This window comes from Mizuhopecten yessoensis, unplaced genomic scaffold, assembly GCF_002113885.1.
Source record: "Mizuhopecten yessoensis strain PY_sf001 unplaced genomic scaffold, ASM211388v2 scaffold2597, whole genome shotgun sequence".
Classification (NCBI taxonomy): domain Eukaryota; kingdom Metazoa; phylum Mollusca; class Bivalvia; order Pectinida; family Pectinidae; genus Mizuhopecten; species Mizuhopecten yessoensis.
Genome location: NW_018404625.1, coordinates 881585 through 903966, shown reverse-complemented (window position 1 = coordinate 903966; position 22382 = coordinate 881585). Strand labels below are relative to the sequence as shown.

The 22382-nt window shown below is 38.4% G+C and overlaps 1 protein-coding gene across 1 annotated transcript; it reads right to left on the bottom strand.

The window, feature by feature from the left end:
* Positions 1-551: 551 nt before the first annotated feature.
* Positions 552-20425, bottom strand: LOC110446165 (neurogenic differentiation factor 6-like). The gene is made up of 2 exons (XM_021491174.1): positions 20361-20425; positions 552-6663 (listed from the first exon to the last, which is right to left on the bottom strand). Exon 2 carries the CDS (start codon positions 6658-6660, stop codon positions 6022-6024), a length of 639 nt encoding a protein of 212 aa, XP_021346849.1. The 5' UTR covers positions 6661-6663; positions 20361-20425; the 3' UTR covers positions 552-6021.
* Between the last annotated feature and the right edge of the window lie 1957 nt (positions 20426-22382).

Sequence of the window (22382 nt, the reverse complement as noted above, 5' to 3'; positions counted from 1 at the left end):
TAACGCGGTACATAAGGTTAACGCCCTATATCTAACGCGGTACATAAGGTTAACGCCCTATATCTTACGCGGTACATAAGATTAACGCCATGTATCTAACGCGACAAATAAGGTTAACGCTCTGTATATAACGCGGTACACAAGGTTGACGACATATATCTAACGCGGTACACAAGGTTGACGACCTATATCTAACGGGGTACATAAGGTTAACGCCATATATCTAACGCGGTACATGCGGTTAACGCCCTGTATTTAATGCGGTTCATGAGGTCAACGCCCTGTATTTAATGCGGTTCATGAGGATATGAAAGACTTGTGTAGAAGAGACAACTATGAATGTGGTACTTGGGAAGTCATTATTTTACCCCCGAAGTTCCCACATTAAAATGATTGCGTTAACGTAAAATATAGAATAAACAATCATAAAGAATTGTCTCCTTATGAATAAACTATCCCACTATTGTTGTTTGATTTTCTCGGTTGCAATAAGGTCATAATGTGACGTAATGTTTACTTGTTTATAAAAACAGGTGTCAGCACAAATATTGATACTTCCGGCGCGATAAGAGCGGGAAATGTTGGTGACCAAAAGCAAACTTGACGATTTCTTCAATTATTATGGCGACTTTTCATGTCCTCGAGGTTTCTGTTTTTGAAGTTGAATTATATAATCATTATCATATATCTGTTGTAAAAGAAATCTATGGTACTGACGATTCGATACGCTCGGATGTTATCCCTACATATAAACGTACAAATAAGTATGTTCCGGGAGGCAGAAAACCAGAGTTCGACAATTATAAACATTTTTGATAGTTTTATTTCACCGATGTTTATTTAAATTTTGACGGTCTACAAGTGCGAAAAATAAAATCGTAAAAAAATAATCAAATAACCCATGTCTCGTATTCTACAATAATGTAATGTTATTTTCTTAAATGATCTAAATGGACTTACTCGTACATAACTAACATTCCTGGCTGAAGTATTCAGTTTTACCTAATCTACGTATATTATACATTATAAATGTAAATGAAGACAAATAAATGACTCAAAAAAATATAAAACGAATGTGTAATGGGACCTTACTGATGAAATAATTCTTGTTGGAACCGAATCGACTTTAAAAATAAATACTAAAACCCAATCAAAAGACAGAGATATCGGGATCGCTTGTCTGGACGTGTAAAGCTCACGAGGTAATGAAGATATTCATATAAAATATACCAGTAGCTTATTGATATACGCCAGCATGTCTAACATTGTCACGTGCAGTGACGTAAATAAATGAACGCAAGTTTTGTAAGAAAGTAGGGCTTCATGTAGGTCGAGCAAGTGCATGAATTTAAATAAGTTTCTTGTCACTTCCAGGCCTATGACTTATACAGTGAGTTAAGGCAAAGGAAAGTATACTCAAAATGAGGCTCTCTGTTAGTGAAGTGAGTACAAAACAAAAATAAAGCACAGTTTCATCGCTGTTGAGTACCAGAAAACCAAGGTTATCGTCACAACCAGGTCAACGACCAGTAATATGAGTAAACAAATATTGGCCGAAAAATAATTCAAGTTTACAGCCCTCTAAACCAGGTCTACGACCGTTTGAGTGAGTAAAATCAAGTCAAAACAACTCACAGCTAAGACTTCGGTAAGCATAGTATAGTGAGTACAAGCAAGTCAAACGTACTCATAACACCGACTTCGGTCAGCATAGTGAGTACAAGCAAGTCAAATGTATTCACAGCCAAGTGAGTACAAGCAAGTCAAATGTACTCACAGCCTAGACCTCGGTCAGCTTCACACAGCAAAGACTTCGGTCAGCATAGTGAGTACAAGCAAGTCAAACGTGTTCACAACCTAGACTTCGGTCAGCTTCTCACAGCAAAGACTTCGGTCAGCATAGGTCAAACGTATTCACAACCTAGACTTCGGTCAGCTATTCTCAAAACCAATGCTTCGGTCAACATAGTGAGTACAAGGTATTAAAATTTACTCAAATTTTTTGATCTTCAGAGTGCAAATATGCCTCTTTTTAACTCCACAACCAGGACACTGGGCGAATGACGCTGATGACGCAAACAGCATTTTTCTAGGGGCGAGTTAAGTCATTTACATATTTCTTCAATTAAAAGACAACTTTACATCACAAATTAGGTGCGATAACCCCGATGAAAATGACGTGAAAACTAACAGATGATGCAGTATGGTATTTCTTCGATCACACAAAAGAATGAAAATAAAGAGTCAAAAATAAAAATATCAAAAAATTCTCGCATATAAATTATAGGTAAAATGAGAGAAGTTAGAAAGGTTATCAGTGAAAATGGAGCCCTGGGGAACATCATTGAAATGTAAATAGCCTGCATAATGGCAAGTACAAAAATAATTAATATTTTTTGTTTGTTAGAACAGTAATTAGCTCGTGGCTCGTCTCCGTTGTATAGCACCGTGTGTCACTGAAACCATTGTGATTCACCTCCGAGCTCAGTGTGCCGAAAGTTCAGTGTGTCACAAAGCTTTAGTGTGTCACAAAGCTTATCGTGTCACAAAACTAAGTGAGTCACAGAGCTCAGTGCGTCACGGAGCTCAGTGTGTCAAAGTACTCTGTGTGTGTCACAGAGCTCAATGAATCTGACACGGAGCTCAGTGTGTCAAAGTATTCTGTGTGTCTCACAGAGACCAATGATTCTGACACTGAGATCGATAGTATTATGTCGAGGAGCTCAAGTGTGTCACAGGTTCTGAGTGTCACAGAGCTCAATGTGTCATGGAGCTTTATATGTGTCACAGGGCTCTATGCGTCAAACGTTTAGGGTGTCACTGAGCTCAAAGTGTCATAGAGCTGAATATATGTCACGGAGCTCAGCGCTTGACATATAGTCGATGTGTCACATAAAGCTCAGTGCGTCACGGAGCTCAATATGTGTCATGGATCTCGGTATGCGTCACGGAGCTCAATATGTGTCATGGATCTCAGTATGTGCCACTGCGGGCATAAAGGACACTTTTTAAGACACTGTCTTAAATATTTAGGTGCCAAGATAATCTACGTAATATATATATTATTCTAACGCATATGCACATTTAAGAAGATTGTAATTATCATATATGCTACTACCGTATGTACATAAGTTTGTCAAAATATATGTCAAATCCAAGTACATGCGCTCGTGCAGAAAAGGGAATATATTTGAATTGCTAATGAGTTTCGAAAAAATAAAACTTAAAAAAAAAAAAAAAAATATGCACAAAACTTGAAAGCTTCACACGGAGAGATAAGAACCAACTGAAGCAGACACGCTACATAGGTCTCGTGTTTGAACGCTGGTGTTAAATTTGAAATGTAAGCATGCACCTGTCATGTACGTTTCTTTACTTTCTTATATAACAGTTGATTTTTAACAAATATGTATGTGACTGAATGCACCAAAAATGCTTACGGCAGTTTTTCCTCAGAAGTTCAGCAATACAACAAAAATAAGAATTATTCCGCTTTATATTATCATTCCCCAATATCATGAAACCGGTCCACTTTAATTTTGTTGTCATTCTGTAATAGGTAGCTTTGACATTGTTGACAGACACTCGGCTCGTACATAAGTGTTTTTAAATAAAAGAAGCAGGTCACATTTCGGCAGTACATCCGTCGTAAAAATGATCTATTAAGCAATTTCATAGTGAACGAAGTCATGGAACATGATGATGTGTCAGTCCCAAATTATTTATAGCCCGGAACAAGCCACACGTTATAATAACTGTTGGCACTATGTGAGGCAATTAAACGTCTCCTACATTATGACATATTAGATATTAATGATCTAGGATAAAATAATAACTTACCCAACCTAATCAATTGGATATTGTTAAAAAAAAATCAATTAAATTTAATATCTAATTCATGGTTTTTTTACCAACCCCACTGATGCGCGTGCTAGTTACGTTTTTCTGATACATACTGAGATAGTGTCTACGTCACTGTGCCCTAAAACGTGCACGTGTCCCGACAGTAAATGAGCTAATTAAGTTGATGAATAAAATAAAACTCATTAGGGTCAAGGTTACGTTCTCCATACATAGTCAGTGGGATTTTTCTGCTGTCAATCTGATAACAGGGACAGCTACTATACTTACTAAATGAGATACAAACATGTTTTTGCTAACTAACTACTCTGTACGTAATCTGTACTTTATAAATAGCAATACATGCCTTCATAATTTTTATATCGCGAGATCTTATTGCCACGTTTAATGTCATTATGTTTATTTTGCTCTCACTTTGCCAAATTAGTTGCTATAGTCGGGCATAGTACACATATAAATACAATGTACGAATCCAAGGGGCGACAAATTAAGGGGAGGCTACCCAGAGGAACGTACGCAATGCCTTCAACGCTAGCCGTACCTTTTAGCTGCAAAATCGCCTTAAATTAAAATTAACGGGATTTTTTTCATGAGCCGGAAGGGATCTGGTTAAGTCGAAGCCTGTATTTAACTGTAACCCTGTCTAAACCCAAACTGTAGTATTGTAAAGAACCCTTCCCAAACCGACCTCGTAATAATAAGGAAACCGGTTTAAAACAGATTTTAAAATATATTCATTTAAAATTTAAAATATATTCATTTACTTTAAAACGCTTATTGACCTTCAATGTAATAAGGATTTATAATGGTAAAGAAATTATCAAACAAGCGGCAGTTGACAACAGCAACCGCGATATTAACTTTCCGCATTTTTTTATTTTTTTTTACAGCATTAATATACTCTTGAATTGTCCACTGTCTCGTATTGTGTATTTGCTTCTATTTCAGGATTTCCGTTACGAATCTATTATATCGAATACCATGAAAATACATGGATGACTGCCTTGTCGTTGACTCAATGATTTAAGGATCACGTGATCTGCCTCAGTATATATTTTTTATTCTTTCTCTGTGTGTGTGTGCTTTGATAAAAAAAAAAAAACAGACGGGGAATTCCCGCAAATGAACTGCAATTTACACCTGAAAAGTTGAAAGAAAAATATAACAGGTGAAAGGGTTTTGATCACCTTTTTTTCATTTTTAATTATTTTGAAACAGTTTCATATTGGAATTCAATATAATTAAAATAAATACTGTTTTTTACACGTTTGACATGGGGAAAAGAAGATTGTAAAACTGAAAGGAAAAAGATACAAGTGCTTGTTTTTTTCGTGTAACCTTCACGCGAAAATAAATCGCCAGTTCATAAAAAGATGATACAATGTATATTAAAAAATAAATATATGTTTTGGGTACTTATATGTGATGATAAACTACTACGGTTGCATTTCTCCCACCAGCTAACTATTACACTGAAAAGCTAGCCAGCACGCATGCGCACTCAGCTATTCACTATAAGTTTTTTAGTCACTGATTTGAGCGTCAAAGACACATCACTGTTGGACACCGCCTCCCATTATGAAATGAACAAGGAAATAAATACAGTTTATGTGACGTGGAAGCACGGGCGGCAGTATGACGTCACGGGCGGTCGGTATGACGTATGCTACAGTGGTATAACATAGCGATGAAATGGTGATGGAATGTTTTATGGTATCCATTTCTATAACAAATCTTCTTAAAATAAAGTTATCAAAATATCATTCGAAAATATATATATTATATATCATATAAGTTTATAGTTTATTACACGTTCAACGATTGGAGTGGAGTGATTTGTCCCATCCTAACGTGGCCTGACGGTCTGTTCACGATCAGAATTCTGTGTCAATCCGCAAACATGACGAGCACCAAAATAATCCCAATAGAAAATCTCATGAAATGCCTTAAAGAGGCGTGCTGATAGCGTAGTGGCCGCACCCCTTTTTCAATACACAAGAGATGACCACGCCCCCTTCTCACGACACATACACACGGGGCCACGCCCCACTCCTTGCCGGACACATAGGACCACTGTATGGATGAAAACAGGAAGTAACAACGGGACTGACGAATACATCTTTAGCACGTTAAGTTCCCGTCCCAAAAAAACTGCTGAATTTAATCGCTTACACTCCCAAGAGAGTCTTGCATATCGTAATTGTCGTCGACCTCCACGTTTTCATTATCAGAACATTGACCTTCATCATCATTATCAGAACATTGCTCTTGAATTGGTTCCAACTCGTCGGAAGAATCCATGTCCTCAATATTATTTATCTTCGCCTTCTCGAACGCGTAAGGTCCCTTTTCTCCTCGGAACTCACATATAACGTTGGTGAGGGCTTTGATGTAGTTTTTGGCTAGTGTAAGGGTTTCTATTTTTGATAACTTTCTTTCCAATTCAACATGGGGAATCACTTCTCGTAGGTCCTGGAATGCGTCATTTAAAGAATGCATGCGCATGCGCTCTCGTTCATTGCTTTCAATCCTACGTATATTCCGTTCCCTAGCACTCACACCCTTTCTACGTCTGGATGATTTTTTGGGGCTTTTCAGTTTCCGGTCTCCTGATTCTTCTGTGGTTGAACTTCCGCCGGAATCTGATGGTGACCCGGGTCCTTGTTTAAACGGCCGTTTCCGTATGTGGTAATCACTGGCTCGCAGTCCAGGAACATCCCAGTAGCTGTCTGTTGGTTGGTCGGCTTCTGTCATGTCGATGTCACAGGACGATCGAACGTCCTCAATTAACGAACGCATCACCTGCAATAGAGGGACAATGGTTAGATAGGTCTAGCAAAATGCCGAACGAAAATATCCTTTCATTTTTCAATTCCCTCAAATATGGCTCATAAAATCAGTGGATGTTTAAACTTCAAATAGACATCAAATATAAACATCAATTAGTTAATACAAAACTGCCAAAAAACTAATAGAAATGGGTTGCCAATGTTCTGTTTCGCATATTAATTTCCCTATCAACGGGCTTAATGCACATACGCATAGAAATAATTTTCCAAATACGTGTAATTTTGGACTTAAAAAAACCCCTATGTATGTTTAAATGCAAAATCAGCACATTATTATATTGGTAGCTAATAGTTGTTTAGAGGTTAGAGCATGCTCATCCAATTTAGGAACAAGTACTTCAAACGAACTAATTATTCAATTTTGAAAACATATAGTATGAATCCTTAAAGCTCGTATCATTAAACGTCTGCCTGACCCAGACTGCATATACACATGCACTGATGCACATCAGAGACTACCGTCTGTCTAGTTTAAACATTCCAATATTCTTTTTCTTGATGTAGTTTTTTTTTCTTCAATTACTTGACCTCTATGTTTTGTTTATTTAACTTAGAATCAATTACCCTAGCTCTAGTACGGTATAGAGTAACTCCTGGTTTTCAAAACTGGATGCCAGTAAATTTCTTACTTAAGAGACTCCAGTAAATTTCTTACTTAGAGACTGCCAACTTCACGTGTATCACACACATGTTCAGCGGAGCGTAACAGTAACATCAACCTCGTTAGCAGTCTGGTACTATACGTCTTGTTTAACAGTATACAACCTTTGACCCTAGATAATTTACTCTACGGTGAAACATGTTGATGAACCAAGATACTGAAACGCACAGTGGAAACGTTGACCCAAAATACTTGTATATACGATGACCTTAATTTAAAGTATAAACTCTGAAACGAGATACCTTAATGAACAGCATAAATGTTGACCCGATACACCTTAATGTACAGAATTAATGTTGACACGAGACACCTTAATAATGTACAGCATAAATATTGACCCGAGGCACCTTAATGTACAGCATACATGTTGACCCGAGACACCTTAATGTACAGCATAAATGTTGACCCGAGACACCTTAATGTACAGCATAAATGTTGACCTGAGACACCTTAATGTCCCGTAGAAAAGTGTATACCCAAAATATAAACGCTGACCCGAGATTTCATATAATGTACAATATAAACGACGGCCTGAGATACTATTAAAGTTGATCAATCGTTTGCCAAAGAAACATTAATGTACAGTATTAAAGTTAATTCCAAATGCAATGTACCATAATTTACAGTATATAAGTTGACCTGAGATACAATGTACCTGAATGTACAGTATAAATGTTGATCCGAGATACCGTAATGTACAGTATAAATGTTGTTGATCCGAGATACCGTAATGTTCAGTATAAATATTGATCCGAGATACCGTAATGTACAGTATAAATGTTGTTGATCCGAAAAACCGTAATGTACAGCATAAATATTGATTCGAGATACCGTAATGTACAGTATAAATGTTGTTGATCCGAGAAACCGTAATGTACAGCATAAATATTGATTCGAGATACCGTAATGTACAGCATAAATGTTGATCCGAGATACCGTAATGTACAGCATAAATTTTGATCCGAGATACTGTAATGTACAGCATAATTATTGATCCGAGATACCGTAATGTACAGTATAAATGTTGATCCGAGATACCGTAAGGTACAGTATAAAAGTTGATCAGGGATACCGTAATCACTGTATAAACAAGCGCCAAAGTATAAACCTGTCAATGACCCAAAATATCACAGTTTTACAGTATAGAAGTTGACTCGAGATATGAAAACTGACTCAAGAAACCTTATAGTGTACGTTTTAAACGGTGAAACAGGAAACACTCACATGGAAAATATACTGACCTAAGTAAGATGTGTTAATGAAGAGAATTAACGTTGACCCGAGATGTCTTGCTCTATAGCACAAACGTTGACCCGATATGTCTTACGCTATAGCCTAAACATTGACCGAAATGTCTTACGCTATATCCTAAACATTGACCCGAGATGTCTTACGCTATATCCTAAACATTGACCCGAGATGTCTTGCTCTATAGCACAAACGTTGACCCGAGATGTCTTACGCTATAGCCTAAACATTGACCGAGATGTCTTACGCTATATCCTAAACATTGACCCGAGATGTCTTGCTATAATATAGCCTTAACGTTGACCCGATATGTCTTGTTCTTTCGTACAGAGAGATTAGATTACCCGAGATGTCTTGCTCTTCAGCACAACTGGTGACCCAGGGTAACATGCGCCATATGTATAGTCGTTCACATGCCTCTGATGTCGCGAGGGTTGTTCCGGAGGAATCATTTGGCCTTTTGTTTACTCGGCCCGGCGCTGTAATGGCGGTTTGTTTGATTACGTACGGACCACCATCGTCACGAATGTAACGATACACGAAACAAACACTACATTCAAACAGCTAGCTCTGTTCGAATGTTTAGCTTACGATTACAGTGTAATGTCACGTATTATTCCGAGGCGAGAAGTCAAATGCTGTTTCACGATATCCAATAGAAATCATATTTACAGAGCATTAAGTTCAACTTATAAGTACAGTTTTTGTGCACATGTCAGCGTTGCTAACGTTTTCTATCGTTATATGGGACATGTCAGCATACTCTACAGGTCGTTAGAACATGTCTGTCGCCACTGTGTTATACCGTTCGTCAGGATAGGTCAACATTGCTAGTTTACTCTTCCGTTCGTAATGAAATGTCAACATTGCTAGTTGACTCTTCCGTTTGTCAGGATATGTCAACATTTCTTCTAAATTTTACTCTACCGTTGGTCAGGAAATGTCAACACTTAACTCTACCATTCGTCAGGACATGTCAACATTGTACTCTACCGTTCGTCAGGGCATGTCAACATTGTACTCTACCGTTTGTCAGGACCATGTCAACATTGTACAATACCGTTCGTCAGGACTATGTCAACATTTGTGCTCCTCCGTTCTTCAGGACCATGTCAAAATTGTACTTGAAATTTCTTCAGGATATGTCAATGATGTACTCTTCCGTTCGTCAGGACCATGTCAACATTGTACTCTACCGTTCGTCAGGACCATGTCAACATCGCTACCGTAGCTTATGTTTGATGGCGCACGTCTACAACACGGTACATTCAATCGATGTTCACAGCTGGTTTTATCGTTCATGTAGTTTCGGATAATTATAATCTTTTTTCGAAACAGATCGCTGTAAATTTCGATAATATAAAATATAACAATGGTATCCGTTAATACACACGTATCGGGATAAAAGTCCAGGTGTTTTATAAGTAAAATTGCTCCTTCGATGGGCGTACTATTTTATAATATTATGATACATTAGTGAACTAAGTTCAACATTTTGACCTGGGTAGCTCTTATCAGCTCCATACGACTATAAATACACGTGGTCATGTCGACATCAAACCTTATATCTCGTGGCCAGGAACAACCACACGCGCACTAACCATGAAAACACGTGAAATTCTGAACCTACACACTAATGTGCTCCCGGTCGACTTTTTTTGTACTTGTTTTATTTTCTACGGTCAGTGAATTTTGATATTTATTGGCCGGCAAAGCGCCACACGATGATCAGACGAATGTAAAGTCTCTCTTATCAGAATTACAAGACTAATCTCGAGCCCAATGAACAGATGTCGGCTTCCACGCCGACCGTACAACAAGTCGATACAGTAATCTGCTTTAGTTGAACAATATAGTAGGTGTAAGGTCTGTTCTCCAATGCGGCACAGAAAACCGGCGTACAGACAGACCAAAAGAGGATGCTCAATTTCACTTCAGCCAAACGATATTGACAAGCGCTCCACGCACCATCGGTTCCTGTAGCTTGCCCATAGTGGGATGTGGGTGTTTAATTCAGCGGACACGACAGTGCATCCTCCGTGCTCCGTGATCCCTCACAGATCAAATGGCACTGACAAATTAAATGGGAAGCCATCGTCTTGTTTCTTACTTAGAACATGAGGTTTGTGACGGTATCACGCGCTGACACCCCTCGTGTCCATCACAATGTCATCGGTATACACCAGGGCTTGTAAGCCAGAACAATAAGTCAACCGCGACAAAAACGTCCAACGAATCTATTGAAGAAAAAGCAGTATCAGAACCAGAGACCAATCTGTCCAAATTGATTTGGATAGAGGGGTTTCCTTATTGGGGAAAACGGAGAACATGTGTGTTTTATACAAAACAATGCAAGGTTGGGGGTTTTGGGAAAGGGTAAGGTTAAAGTTAATCAGTCGCTATTGAAAATGGTACTGTTCTAAAGCGTTTTTTGGCCTTGAGGAATATTTATTAAGAAAACGGGAAATGCAGCAAAACACCCCCATTACACCCCCCTTTACTTTCTTTCATACATATGTACTAACCTCTTCTAAAAGAGTCCCCGTTGATTTCAGTATTTTCTTTCATATAAATAGGTTATATTGTATGTGAACAGCACATGCTTTATTGGAGCAATCCAATTGCGTTTTCTGATGATTTATGGACCAAAGAAAGCGATATTAGCTGAGACCAAGTCGCGGTCAGTACCACTTCTCATGTCTATATGTATCAATTATTGACCTTTGATGAGGTGAATGTGTTTATATAAACCCGAGATAGCGATATTGACCGAGACGATCTCGAAGTCAATATCACGTTTCAGGTTCATGTAACACATATTCCCCACAATAAAAGTCCATAATTGTTATATTGGATTTCCAATAATTATACTTTTATCATTAAACAAGACGGAAGGTAAGCAAATCGTCAAACGAAAAGAACTACATTTGTCAAAGTGCAATGTGACGTTACAATTCAAGTGACGTCATAAAGAGAATATTTAAAACCTGCTATTTATAGAAATACTAACACCGAGTTGATATAAAAATAACGACCTTCACGTGATTATGATCGAACCGATGAGGATGTAGGGAAAATTGTGTCATCTTTTTCTGATATTTTTCCGTATCAAATTTGTTCTGTAGCCGTGTATCCCACAGCAAAACGAATGCCATTGTGTCGCCTTTGTTCCGTAGTTTGTACACGGCTAGCCCGTGGCAGTCTCTTACCTCATTAGTTTCTCATTAAACTAGTACATCATTGTCTCCATATCTCGATACTGAATACACTTTGTATTTCACTTGATTAAATACTCATTTGGGTGACCTAATAAATACTCTATACAACAATGAAAACTGCCGCGTTCTTCCTATGTACTGTGCTGCTCATACTCAACACTCCACTGCTTGACGATCTGTGTATATTACTGCAGGGAAATTACAAATGTATCACTTATATATGTAGAGCTATTTTGCAATTACATCCACACGTCACAAATGTACATGTATATGGGATATTGTCAGAGCTAACGAAAAACACTGGTAAGGGGAGGGGGTTGGGTGGGGGTTGACGCGAAACTGGCGTGTTTAACGTTGCAACCGTCACGGCCTTCCAGTCAAGCCCAAGTCCCCTTAGCATGAATTACCGATATCCAACCCCGAGGGATCGACCGCGGTCGGGTTACAGGCAGAACCAATGGATGTGATTTATGGTAAGCAGTCGCAATGTCAGGGCATTTTAGCTTATTTGTCATTCCGAAATACTGTTAGTTTATCAAATCTCGACCATATACTACCGTATTGCTTTACGTTCGTCTGTTCTTGATTACACCAGATTATCGGAAAAGGCTACTCATGTAAATTGCAAAATGATGTGTACGGTCTAAATTACAAAACAGAGTGGCAGGTTTACTCTGGAGGACTCCAGAGGAGGAGAAGGGGGTAAGGAAATGTGACAACCCCGTCGGTGGTAATAGGAAAAGTGAGGATCCTGGGGGTGGGGATGGAGAATTGGAAACATGATGACCCGGAAGAGAGGGATAGGAATATTAACGAACCCGGACGACGGGAATAGGAAACTAAGAAAAGCAAGGAACCCGGGAGGGGAAGGACAGGGAAGATGGGAGAATACTACGGGGGAAGGAAAAGTAAAATGACGATTCCGCGTGGGAAGGAATGGCGATTGGTCGGTTGGACTGAAGGTAAACTTCACAAAGAACTGATGCGAAACATGAGATTCTTACAAGTGCTGTCTACGAACGTTGCCACCGCAAACTTTCCTCTGCATTCACAAACCACACGTGGATCATACCTACAGAGCTCTGTATCCAGGTATCCACAGTTGTATACTATGTGGATATAGATGTCCATAAAACGACAAATATGAATCCACAGGGAACCCTATCGATTCGAGACATGTATCCACAGCAATCGCGATAAAATTCCCACAAATCTTCCCAATCTGCACGTGCGATATTTGTAGTATTTCAGTGGGTGTCAATATCACGCTTTGACACGGTACCCGAGTTGTCACCTATCCCCTCAATCAATACCGTCCCGTAACGTCAGACAGCGCCGTACTAGAAAAAATCGACCAGTCGTATCAAATATCTGCCTACACAGTCAAGTACGAAATTGGTAAATTTTATGGTTAATTAGTTCAGTGCCAAAAAAAATATGCCCCAGTCCCATTACACTTGCGTTGATGTTATAAATATTGCATTCCGTGTCCGACTCCCACGTGTACATCCACGAACGAGAGGTGAAATAATCATCTATAGGAGCTAGGATAGCGGCTCGTAAACTGTTGTACTGATAAAACTAACAGACACTTCCAACGGGGGAAAAACTGAGTGTACGCCAGAAAATAAGTTCTGAAAACCGATTCCAGGAAAGAGCATGACGTCCTTGTTATGCAACCAAACAAAGAATGGTTCCCAAAACAAATGCATTCCAAAACCACGGATATCAGGACACAGCATTATCCCATTGGAAACAGGAAGCCTCGCAGGGAAAGAGGATAGTCCAACATCACGTATGAAAGCCGAATACCAAATATAACTGAAAGCTGCATTTTCCCACAGGAAACTGTATAGCCAAACGCTGAGAATGACAGGAAGGTTCTCGGGGAGAGCACAGCCGAACAACGGGAAGCAACGTTGTATAATATCACTTCCTACGGGGAACGGTATGAATATTGGGAAACTGTAATCCAAGGAAAATATGGGTTTTGTCCAATTACGAGCGTGATATCCGGGAAACAGCATATACTCCAATACAAAGTACGTTTGGAATATTACAGCAAATAGCACGCTCCAGAACAACGTGTATTTGTGAATTACAGCAAAACACAACGAGAACTCCACAAACAGCAAACTCTCAGATACCGACCGGTACGTTTGTATAGCAGCAACCAGCATACTCCAATATAGCTAGTAGCAAACAGAATACTCCAACAGCGTACTCCGATACAAAGTGAGTATACTATGTACTTAGCAACATGGCTCCATGACTCTTGCATGATGGGTGGGGGTTACCTTTGCATTGTGCATGCCAAAACAGAGGTTGACGGAACCCGCAAGCAATCAGACAAAATAAATTAAGATCGATAAGAGAACACATAAATTCATTAAAAGAACATAACATTTTCATTAATCTTAAAATACTATGTCATTGCCGACAACTGTTTGCACTCAGGAACCAAGTGCGTGTTGTGATTGGTTTTAGAATTCCGAGACGCCAAATACGATTAAGATGTAGAAATTATGCATACGACAGCATTCAGCGCAAATCAAACAAGTCGAATTCAATGTTTATCGAGGGAACCAAACAGATCCAAAGCTTGTTCAATTGTGTCTAGAAAGGAGTGTTTGTAAAATTCTTGATTTGATAAGATTCACATTTAGAGATATTACGGATTGTGTTTGCTGACGAACTCGAACACAAGTTTTGATTTTCTGTGAAAACGAAACCGACAACCTGTTGATGACCTCTCCGATACCGCTGGATACAGCGGCTGTATGGCCACGTTATCTCGCAAAAGGCAGTCACAGACCATTAGCAATTACCGTGTGTGGTGATGGAAACTTTGCTGGCAACGTTGATAATAGGAGCAAGCAGAGAGCCGCAAAGAAAAATAGTACAAAAGAAAGTACCAAATCTTCAAAAGAAAACTAAAGTTAAATAATGTTGAATCTAAAATGTGAATTCTTAAAATCCTGATATATACGTGTGTAATGTAAAAGATAATTCACAAATATATTTCTGTAACAGTAAATAAACATACACACAAGCACACAGTACAGCGAGAGAGTGGCACACATGCAAGAAAATTCGGCAACGTGTACATATAATATATATATACACACACGCTAGTATAGCTTTGTAAAAGGGCAATAGATACTTACGAGTTCGTAAAATTTGCTGATTCGTGAAATTGTAATAAGTCCTTTGTAATCCTAAATCGGTAATTCGCGAGAAAGTCATTCACTTCGTCCGATGTGTCTTTGTGTGTGTGTGTCTTGTCGGTAACAGGTAAAAGCTACTGTGATACTCTGTCGCCTCAACAGTCGGCCTCTGTCGGAAGTGTTAGCCTGATAATAACAACATATATAGCATCGTGTTATTGTAGTATTGAATCGATTCGTGCAGCCAATCAGAAGCTCTCTCTCGTCTGACGCAGTACTATATGTGTACATGTAGGCTGCCTAGCTCTTTCTCGCCACGCATAGTAGCAATACTCGTGCATGGCAGCATGTTTACATTTCACAACTCGGCTGTCACGAAGTTCAGTGTTCAATTCTATACACCTTTTTTCGTCCCTATATGAGTTAATTATATGCGAGTTGAAAATGATATCAACATAATTGTGTACACATATAAACACACATACATGCACAGAAACTATTTCTGTGTGTCTAAAAGGTAAGGTGACTAACTTGTGCAGACACAAAAAAAATCTTTTTATCTCCACAAACAACGCTACTGTATTTATTTGCCGACGTCAGTGTTCGTTTAATTACATTTTGTCTAAACTTACCATAGTCATCAATTTTTTAAGTTTAGGTAAATTTTAATTTATTGGTCTGCGTGTTCGTACCCTGTGGCTTTATTTACCGTGAAATTTGGTGTGTATATATTTTTCAACGCTTCAACAAATGTTTAATGAAGTTATTGTAATGACTGTGGAAAGGATATATGGACGAAACAAAATGTGTAATGTACGTGTATTTGTGTATGTCCAACGAATTACGTCGATTAGTATGACCCAGAGGTGATTACTATTGATTAAATCCTAACCATTTACGCGATATACTACGTACCGCCTCGTAAAACGTGACACGTGCACAGAATATATCCGTGAATGAAACGATATTGGGGCTTATCATCGAATTCACGTCATTCACACGGCGCGTATATCCACTGATTCGTGTTACGATATTTCGGATCCAGTATTATTCAACATCGAGTTTACAGATAGGGATTATTTTGTCTGGCTCGAGTGTGAGAGGCCCACCGGACACCGGAGTGCCGTGGGAGTGAAAACATGCGTTCAGCGGGGAATGATAACTAAACTCGTCCTTAACTTCTTTCACACATGCATGGCGGATCACTGTCTCGAGGGACAGTGTCCGGCTGTCGCGGTCAACTTGTCAATTAACCGACATGACATACTTTGAATGTTATAGTTATCGAATACTTGTTATCGTTACAAGGTTAGTTATAACACTGTTATCGGTATAGATTTGGTTAAGTCACTGCCTTCAGAACAAACTTTGTTATGATATTGTTATCAATACAGAGTTACATGTAGTTATAACATTGTTTTCAGAATATAGTGAGTAATAGCAATGCTATCAGAATGTAGTGGGTAATAACATTGTTATCAGAATATAGTGAGTAATAACAATGTTATCAGAATATAGTGAGTAATAACATTGTTATCAGAATAAAGTGAGTCAGAATAAAGTGAGTGATAACATTGTTATCAGAATATAGTGAGCGATAACAATGTTATTAGAATATAGTGAGTAATAACATTGTTAACAACTTATCAGTACAAAGTGAATTATAATACTGTTATCAGTACAAAGTTAAAACAAGGTTATCAGTACAAAGTTATAACAATGTTATCAGTTCAAAGTTATAACACTGTTATCAGTACAAAGTTATAACAATGTTATCAGTTCAAAGTTATAACACTGTTATCAGTACAAATTTATAACAATGTTATCAGTACAAAGTTATTATACTGTTATCAATACAAATTTAGTTATTACACTGGTATCAGTACAAAGTTAGAAAGTAAGTTATTACACTGTTATCAGTACAAACTTAGTTATAACACTGTTATCAGTACAAAGTTAGTTATTACACTGTTATCAGTACAAAGCTAGTTATTACACTGTTATCAGTACAAAGTTAGTTATAACACTGTTATCAGTACAAATTTAGTTATTACAGTGTTATCAGTACAAAGTTAGTTATTACACTGTTATCAGTACAAAGTTAGTTATAACAATGTTATCAGTGCAAAGTTAGTTATTACACTGTTATCAGTACAAAGTTAGTTATTACACTGTTATCGATAGAAAGCGTGTTATCACTTCGTTATTAGTTAACTATAATTAACTATAAATCATAACATTGTCATCATTAAAAAGTAAGTTATAACAGTGTAATCGGTACAAAGTTAGTTATCACATTGTTTATAAGTAACAAGTTCGTTTTTGTATTTATTTTTGTTTTATAGGTACAATGGTTGTTATTAAACTGGTAACAATTTAATGGCTGATTTAGTTGTAAGTTCTATAGTACTTTAACAGTATATTTTGTATACACAAAGCCAACAAGTCGTGTTTGGCCGAATCGATGTCACATAAACAGCATATAACAGGACTACAGGTACATGATGGTACACTTTGACCTTGATAGTGGTCACAGACGGGAGGCTCTCATAGACATATAAAATCCATAAATGTCGTACCATGAGTGTTATAAATGAATCTTATAATTATTGACACTTTATTTTTAAACAGTATTTAAACTTTTAACGTGTATAACGATCGTATTTTTTTAAAAGATATAATCCAAATGCGTCTGTACATATTGATTTCATAATAATTTTTGTTCGGAATATTTGTGCTCAATGTTGTTCAATAATTCATGAGTTTTAAGTTCGTCTCCGGTTGACGAGGAGAATGACGAATGTGAGAAGAAACGTTATAACTCAAATAATGTGTTACCCAATTACCCGAAAGATTTCACGCAATGCGAGGATCTTAACAACCCAACCTTGTCACAAACTCTCTAAAAATAGCATTAAAGGGCAACGTATTGGGAAGAAAAAACGGCTACGAACAATCTTGCTGACGTCATTATTCAATTTCCTATTGTATGATGAAGTTTTGTAAGTCCGTTGGGTATATCAAGTTGATATATTGTATTATCTAGTACTCCCACTAGATAATACGCCAGTTATTTATACACACACAAACCTTACCATTCATGATCGCTCGCTATGATCACGCTGACACTAGTACTCATGGTGCTAAAAATATGTGACCTTACCATAACCAGACACGATTTCTACGTACGTATAAGGGAACCAAAATTGTGACAAACAAGTGTCAATTCACCGGCTGTCCCAGGAGCCCCTCGGGGTCCCAGGAGCCCCTCGGGGTCTGGTACAGCTGCTATATTGGGACATCAACGCCTTTGACAAACTCTGTTTCCATGGACACGGGGTCTACATTTTTCATTGAAGCTGACACGATCATAAAAACCGCATCATTGTCATATAATATAACGTTACTGTTTTTTGACGGTCACCGACCGCGTACGTTGACAATTGTTGACAAACCGGTTCCCTAAAATACGTATTAGCAATCTAATTGTTCTGCAGGCGTATTAAAAAATTGTCTTGTTCTATTATCACACTATATCATTTCAAAATAGGGTCATATCTACATATTTACATCAAGGACAGCCCGTAATCTGCCCATTGTCAAAGGGGTTCGTGGATCGATCACTGGGGAGCCCGAGGCTGGCGGATCACCGCAATTACCAGCGAGGACTACACAGGAGTGAAACGCATTATCTCATCGCGGTAAAGCCCCGAGGGCATTCTACAGCCGATCTACGGTAACAGGTGCTTCGTGATAAGTCCAGCTTGTAAACAAGGACGTTTAGAAATTATGGAACTGATATGGAGATGTAACAGTGATGGGTTGTTTGTGCTGTACGTCCTATAAACAGCTATAGTCATTTAAGGACGGGCCAAATTTTGGTGGTGTAGGAAAACCGGCGTACCCGGAGAAAAAACACCGACCTGCGTACATTCCTTAACGATGAAAAACGGCCAACAAGTATATCAATATTTATGTATAAAATGACATCATGTCTATAAAAAAAAAGATTTATGTATGTCATTAAGGTTCTTTTTTTATTATTTGACTTCTGGTTAAATAATAATAATAAAAAACCGGCCTTGATGAACTTCGTCAAAACAAGCTAGATTGATGCCCATATATGTATTGTTTTGACATACATGTGTAACTACTAAAATAAAAACACATCCTGTTAGTTTGGTACAACCCCTTGTTAATTAATGTTACCCCTTGTACGACCAAAAAGATGAAATGTCACCGATGACAAGACTCTAGAGATCGATTTCCTTGAAGAACTAAAACAAAATGATGACTTTACTTTTCTGTACGTACTAGCTGCTGATTTGTAAAGGTTCAACTCATGATAAGATACAACCAATTAATATATGTAAATATATTATTATAGTGTAACGATTTTAAATAAAATTTACTTGACTTGACTTGACATTAACACAATAATATTAGCTTGAAAAGACAATAGAATGTACGTTCAAAACGTAACATTACCATATAAACCCAACAGGTTCCAAATACGTCATTTAATTAGTCTGATCCATAATTAGTCCGAGCCGCAATAGAATGCGCCCAGTCCAACATCCGGTGCCGACTATAACTGTTCCGACACACCTGTCCTTCTCAAACGTCTCTAGTCTAGCTCCGTAGTTTCCTGGGATTTAATCGGATTGATTTTACGTAATTAAATCCCAAAATAAAACCAGGATCGATATTCGCCTTTATAGGTTATCGGCGTGTGATTAGCATGTTGTGGGCTATATACGGGGGCAGTTGTAATTAGCTCCACGTGCTGTGTACGTACAACAGGTACGGTGGCTGACAAGGAGCTGGACATCCGGAGGGAAACCGGCCCATAGCTTCTGGGCGGAAGTAGGCGGGAATCACCATTATTAAAGTACTTCACCAAACCGGAAGTACAGTTCCGTTCAGGTGTCCTTGCCACTCGACACATCTATTGTCAGTATCTGAGTGTGTAGTATGTGTGTCTTATTTGACCGTGGAAACTGATGAGAAATCGATACTAACTTATATACAAACTGTTTATAGACTAATACAGATATGCCATCAATATGCTTATTTATCCTTTCAGCACTAAAAAGATACCACAGGCCCACATCAATATGAATAGTAACAATTGATATTGATTAGTTGAAGTACTCATTGGTGTGAAATTGACATTTGAAACTGATGACAAATCAATATCAACATAAAAAAAAACAAATATTTATAATATAAGTTCCATGTGTTATCGATGTATCTACCATATCAATACTGTAAATATCATACTCTTATAGATTATTGATTTATACGGAATAAATGTCAATCGTATTTTAAGTACAAATGTGGCAGTGCGACTCACCTCTCGTGTTAGATGATGGCCAATGTGTGTTATATCCAAGAGTGTTATACTGTATAGGTGCTTTTTGCTTTACAGTTGAAACCTGACTGGGCGTAACGCTATAGGTAGTCGCATACCTAAGGATCTGGACTACCCATCCGTGTGTTTACCATCCGGGTACGTAATCTGTATACCCGGCTAGCCCCTGAGGTATATAGCAGCTCGTATCATTATCAGTGGGATCCCCTGGGCAATACATGTACATAGGATTAGAAGCAGCTAACAAACAAATACAAACGCGTATTAAGTGCAGCTGGCGTTTTACACGACATGCTACTTCAAATTAAAACTACATGTATTTGTTTAAGGGAGTTGAAACAGCAAAAATATGTTTTGACTATAGCGTGTGAATGTGTTCAGTTGGCATTTAAAAAATACTATGATACTGGATGTAGACAGTATCAGGTAACGCCCACAAAGTTTTACGTCACAACTGTACGCAAACCTCTAGACTGAGCGTTGCTGAATGAAATATGTGTACTATTATCTACACATATACAATGCAGAAACACATCCATATGTCCGATCCGATATACCTAAGCCGTTCAATGAGATCCAGATTAAAGCCAATTTGTATTGATTTTTCAGGTTAACCAAAGATTTGTTGGTATCAAGTTTTCTGGCGCCGTACCGAGGCGCGAGAAACTCTTCCCATTGAGAGACACAAGCTTTTGAGTACTGCAGCATTACATGGACAAAATTTAAGTGGCAGAGAAGCTTTTTTTGGTACTGAAAATGAAGGAACTTTTCCAATGAAAGTCAAATATTTTCGGGCAGTGGAGCAAAACAAGAAACATTTCAAAAACTCTCCGGGCCTACAAGAGTCATTTTAATATAAATTGATGGAACTTGGGTTTGTCACTTTTGTAAAGTAAATTAAGACAAATTTTGTATTTAGCACACGCTACCAATAGCGCTATTTTGCGTTGAACGTCATCACTTGTGATGAAATGATGTTGGGATATTATTGGATACGCTCTTGCTGTCATTGTCAAGGCTTTGTGAGTACAACAAACTCTCCGTAAAAGGTAGACATGATTGATTTATTGTTCTAGGTGTCAACTCTGTGAGTAATATGGGTTAGGGATCCCCGTACAACTCTGTTAGCGAAATAGGTTAGGACCCCTTCACCACTCTGTTAGCGAAATAGGTTAGGACCCCCTCGCCGCTCTGTTAGCGAAATAGGTTAGGACCCCCTCACACTCTGTTAGCGATATAGGTTAGGATCCCCTCACCGCTCTGTTAGCGATATATAGGTTAGGACCCCCTCACCACTCTGTTCGCGAAATAGGTTAGGACCCCTCCCGCTCTGTAAGCGATATATAGGTTAGGATCCCCTCACCGCTCTGTTAGCGATATATAGCTTAGGACCCCCTCACCGCTCTGTTAGCGATATATAGCTTAGGACCCCCTCACCACTCTGTTAGCGATATAGGTTAGGATCCCCTCACCGCTCTGTCAGCGATATAATGGTTAGGACCCCCTCACCGCTCTGTTAGCGAAATAGGTTAGGACCCTCTCACCTCTCTGTTAGCGATATATAGGTTAGGACCCCCTCACCGCTCTGTTAGCGATATATAGATTAGGACCCCCTCACCGCTCTGTTAGCGATAAAGGTTAGGACCCCCTCACCACTCTGTTAGTGAAATAGGTTAGGACCCCCTCGCCGCTCTGTTAGCGAAATAGTTTAGGACCCCCTCACCACTCTGTTAGCGAAATAGGTTAGGACCCCCTCACCGCTCTGTTCGTGATATAGGTAAGGACCCCCTCACCACTGCCACAAAGTGAAAATACATGTATTGGAAACTTGCTACTGGTATGCTTATCATAGCGTTGATAAATCTTTTCTAAATGAATATCGATAACAGTGTTCCAAATGTCAAAATGCAACGGGACAATTAGTCTCTTTATTTCACATGCTTACCGTTAACAAAAGCTTATAGAATTCGGTCAACTTATTAACCGTTTTATTTCTCTCTCTTT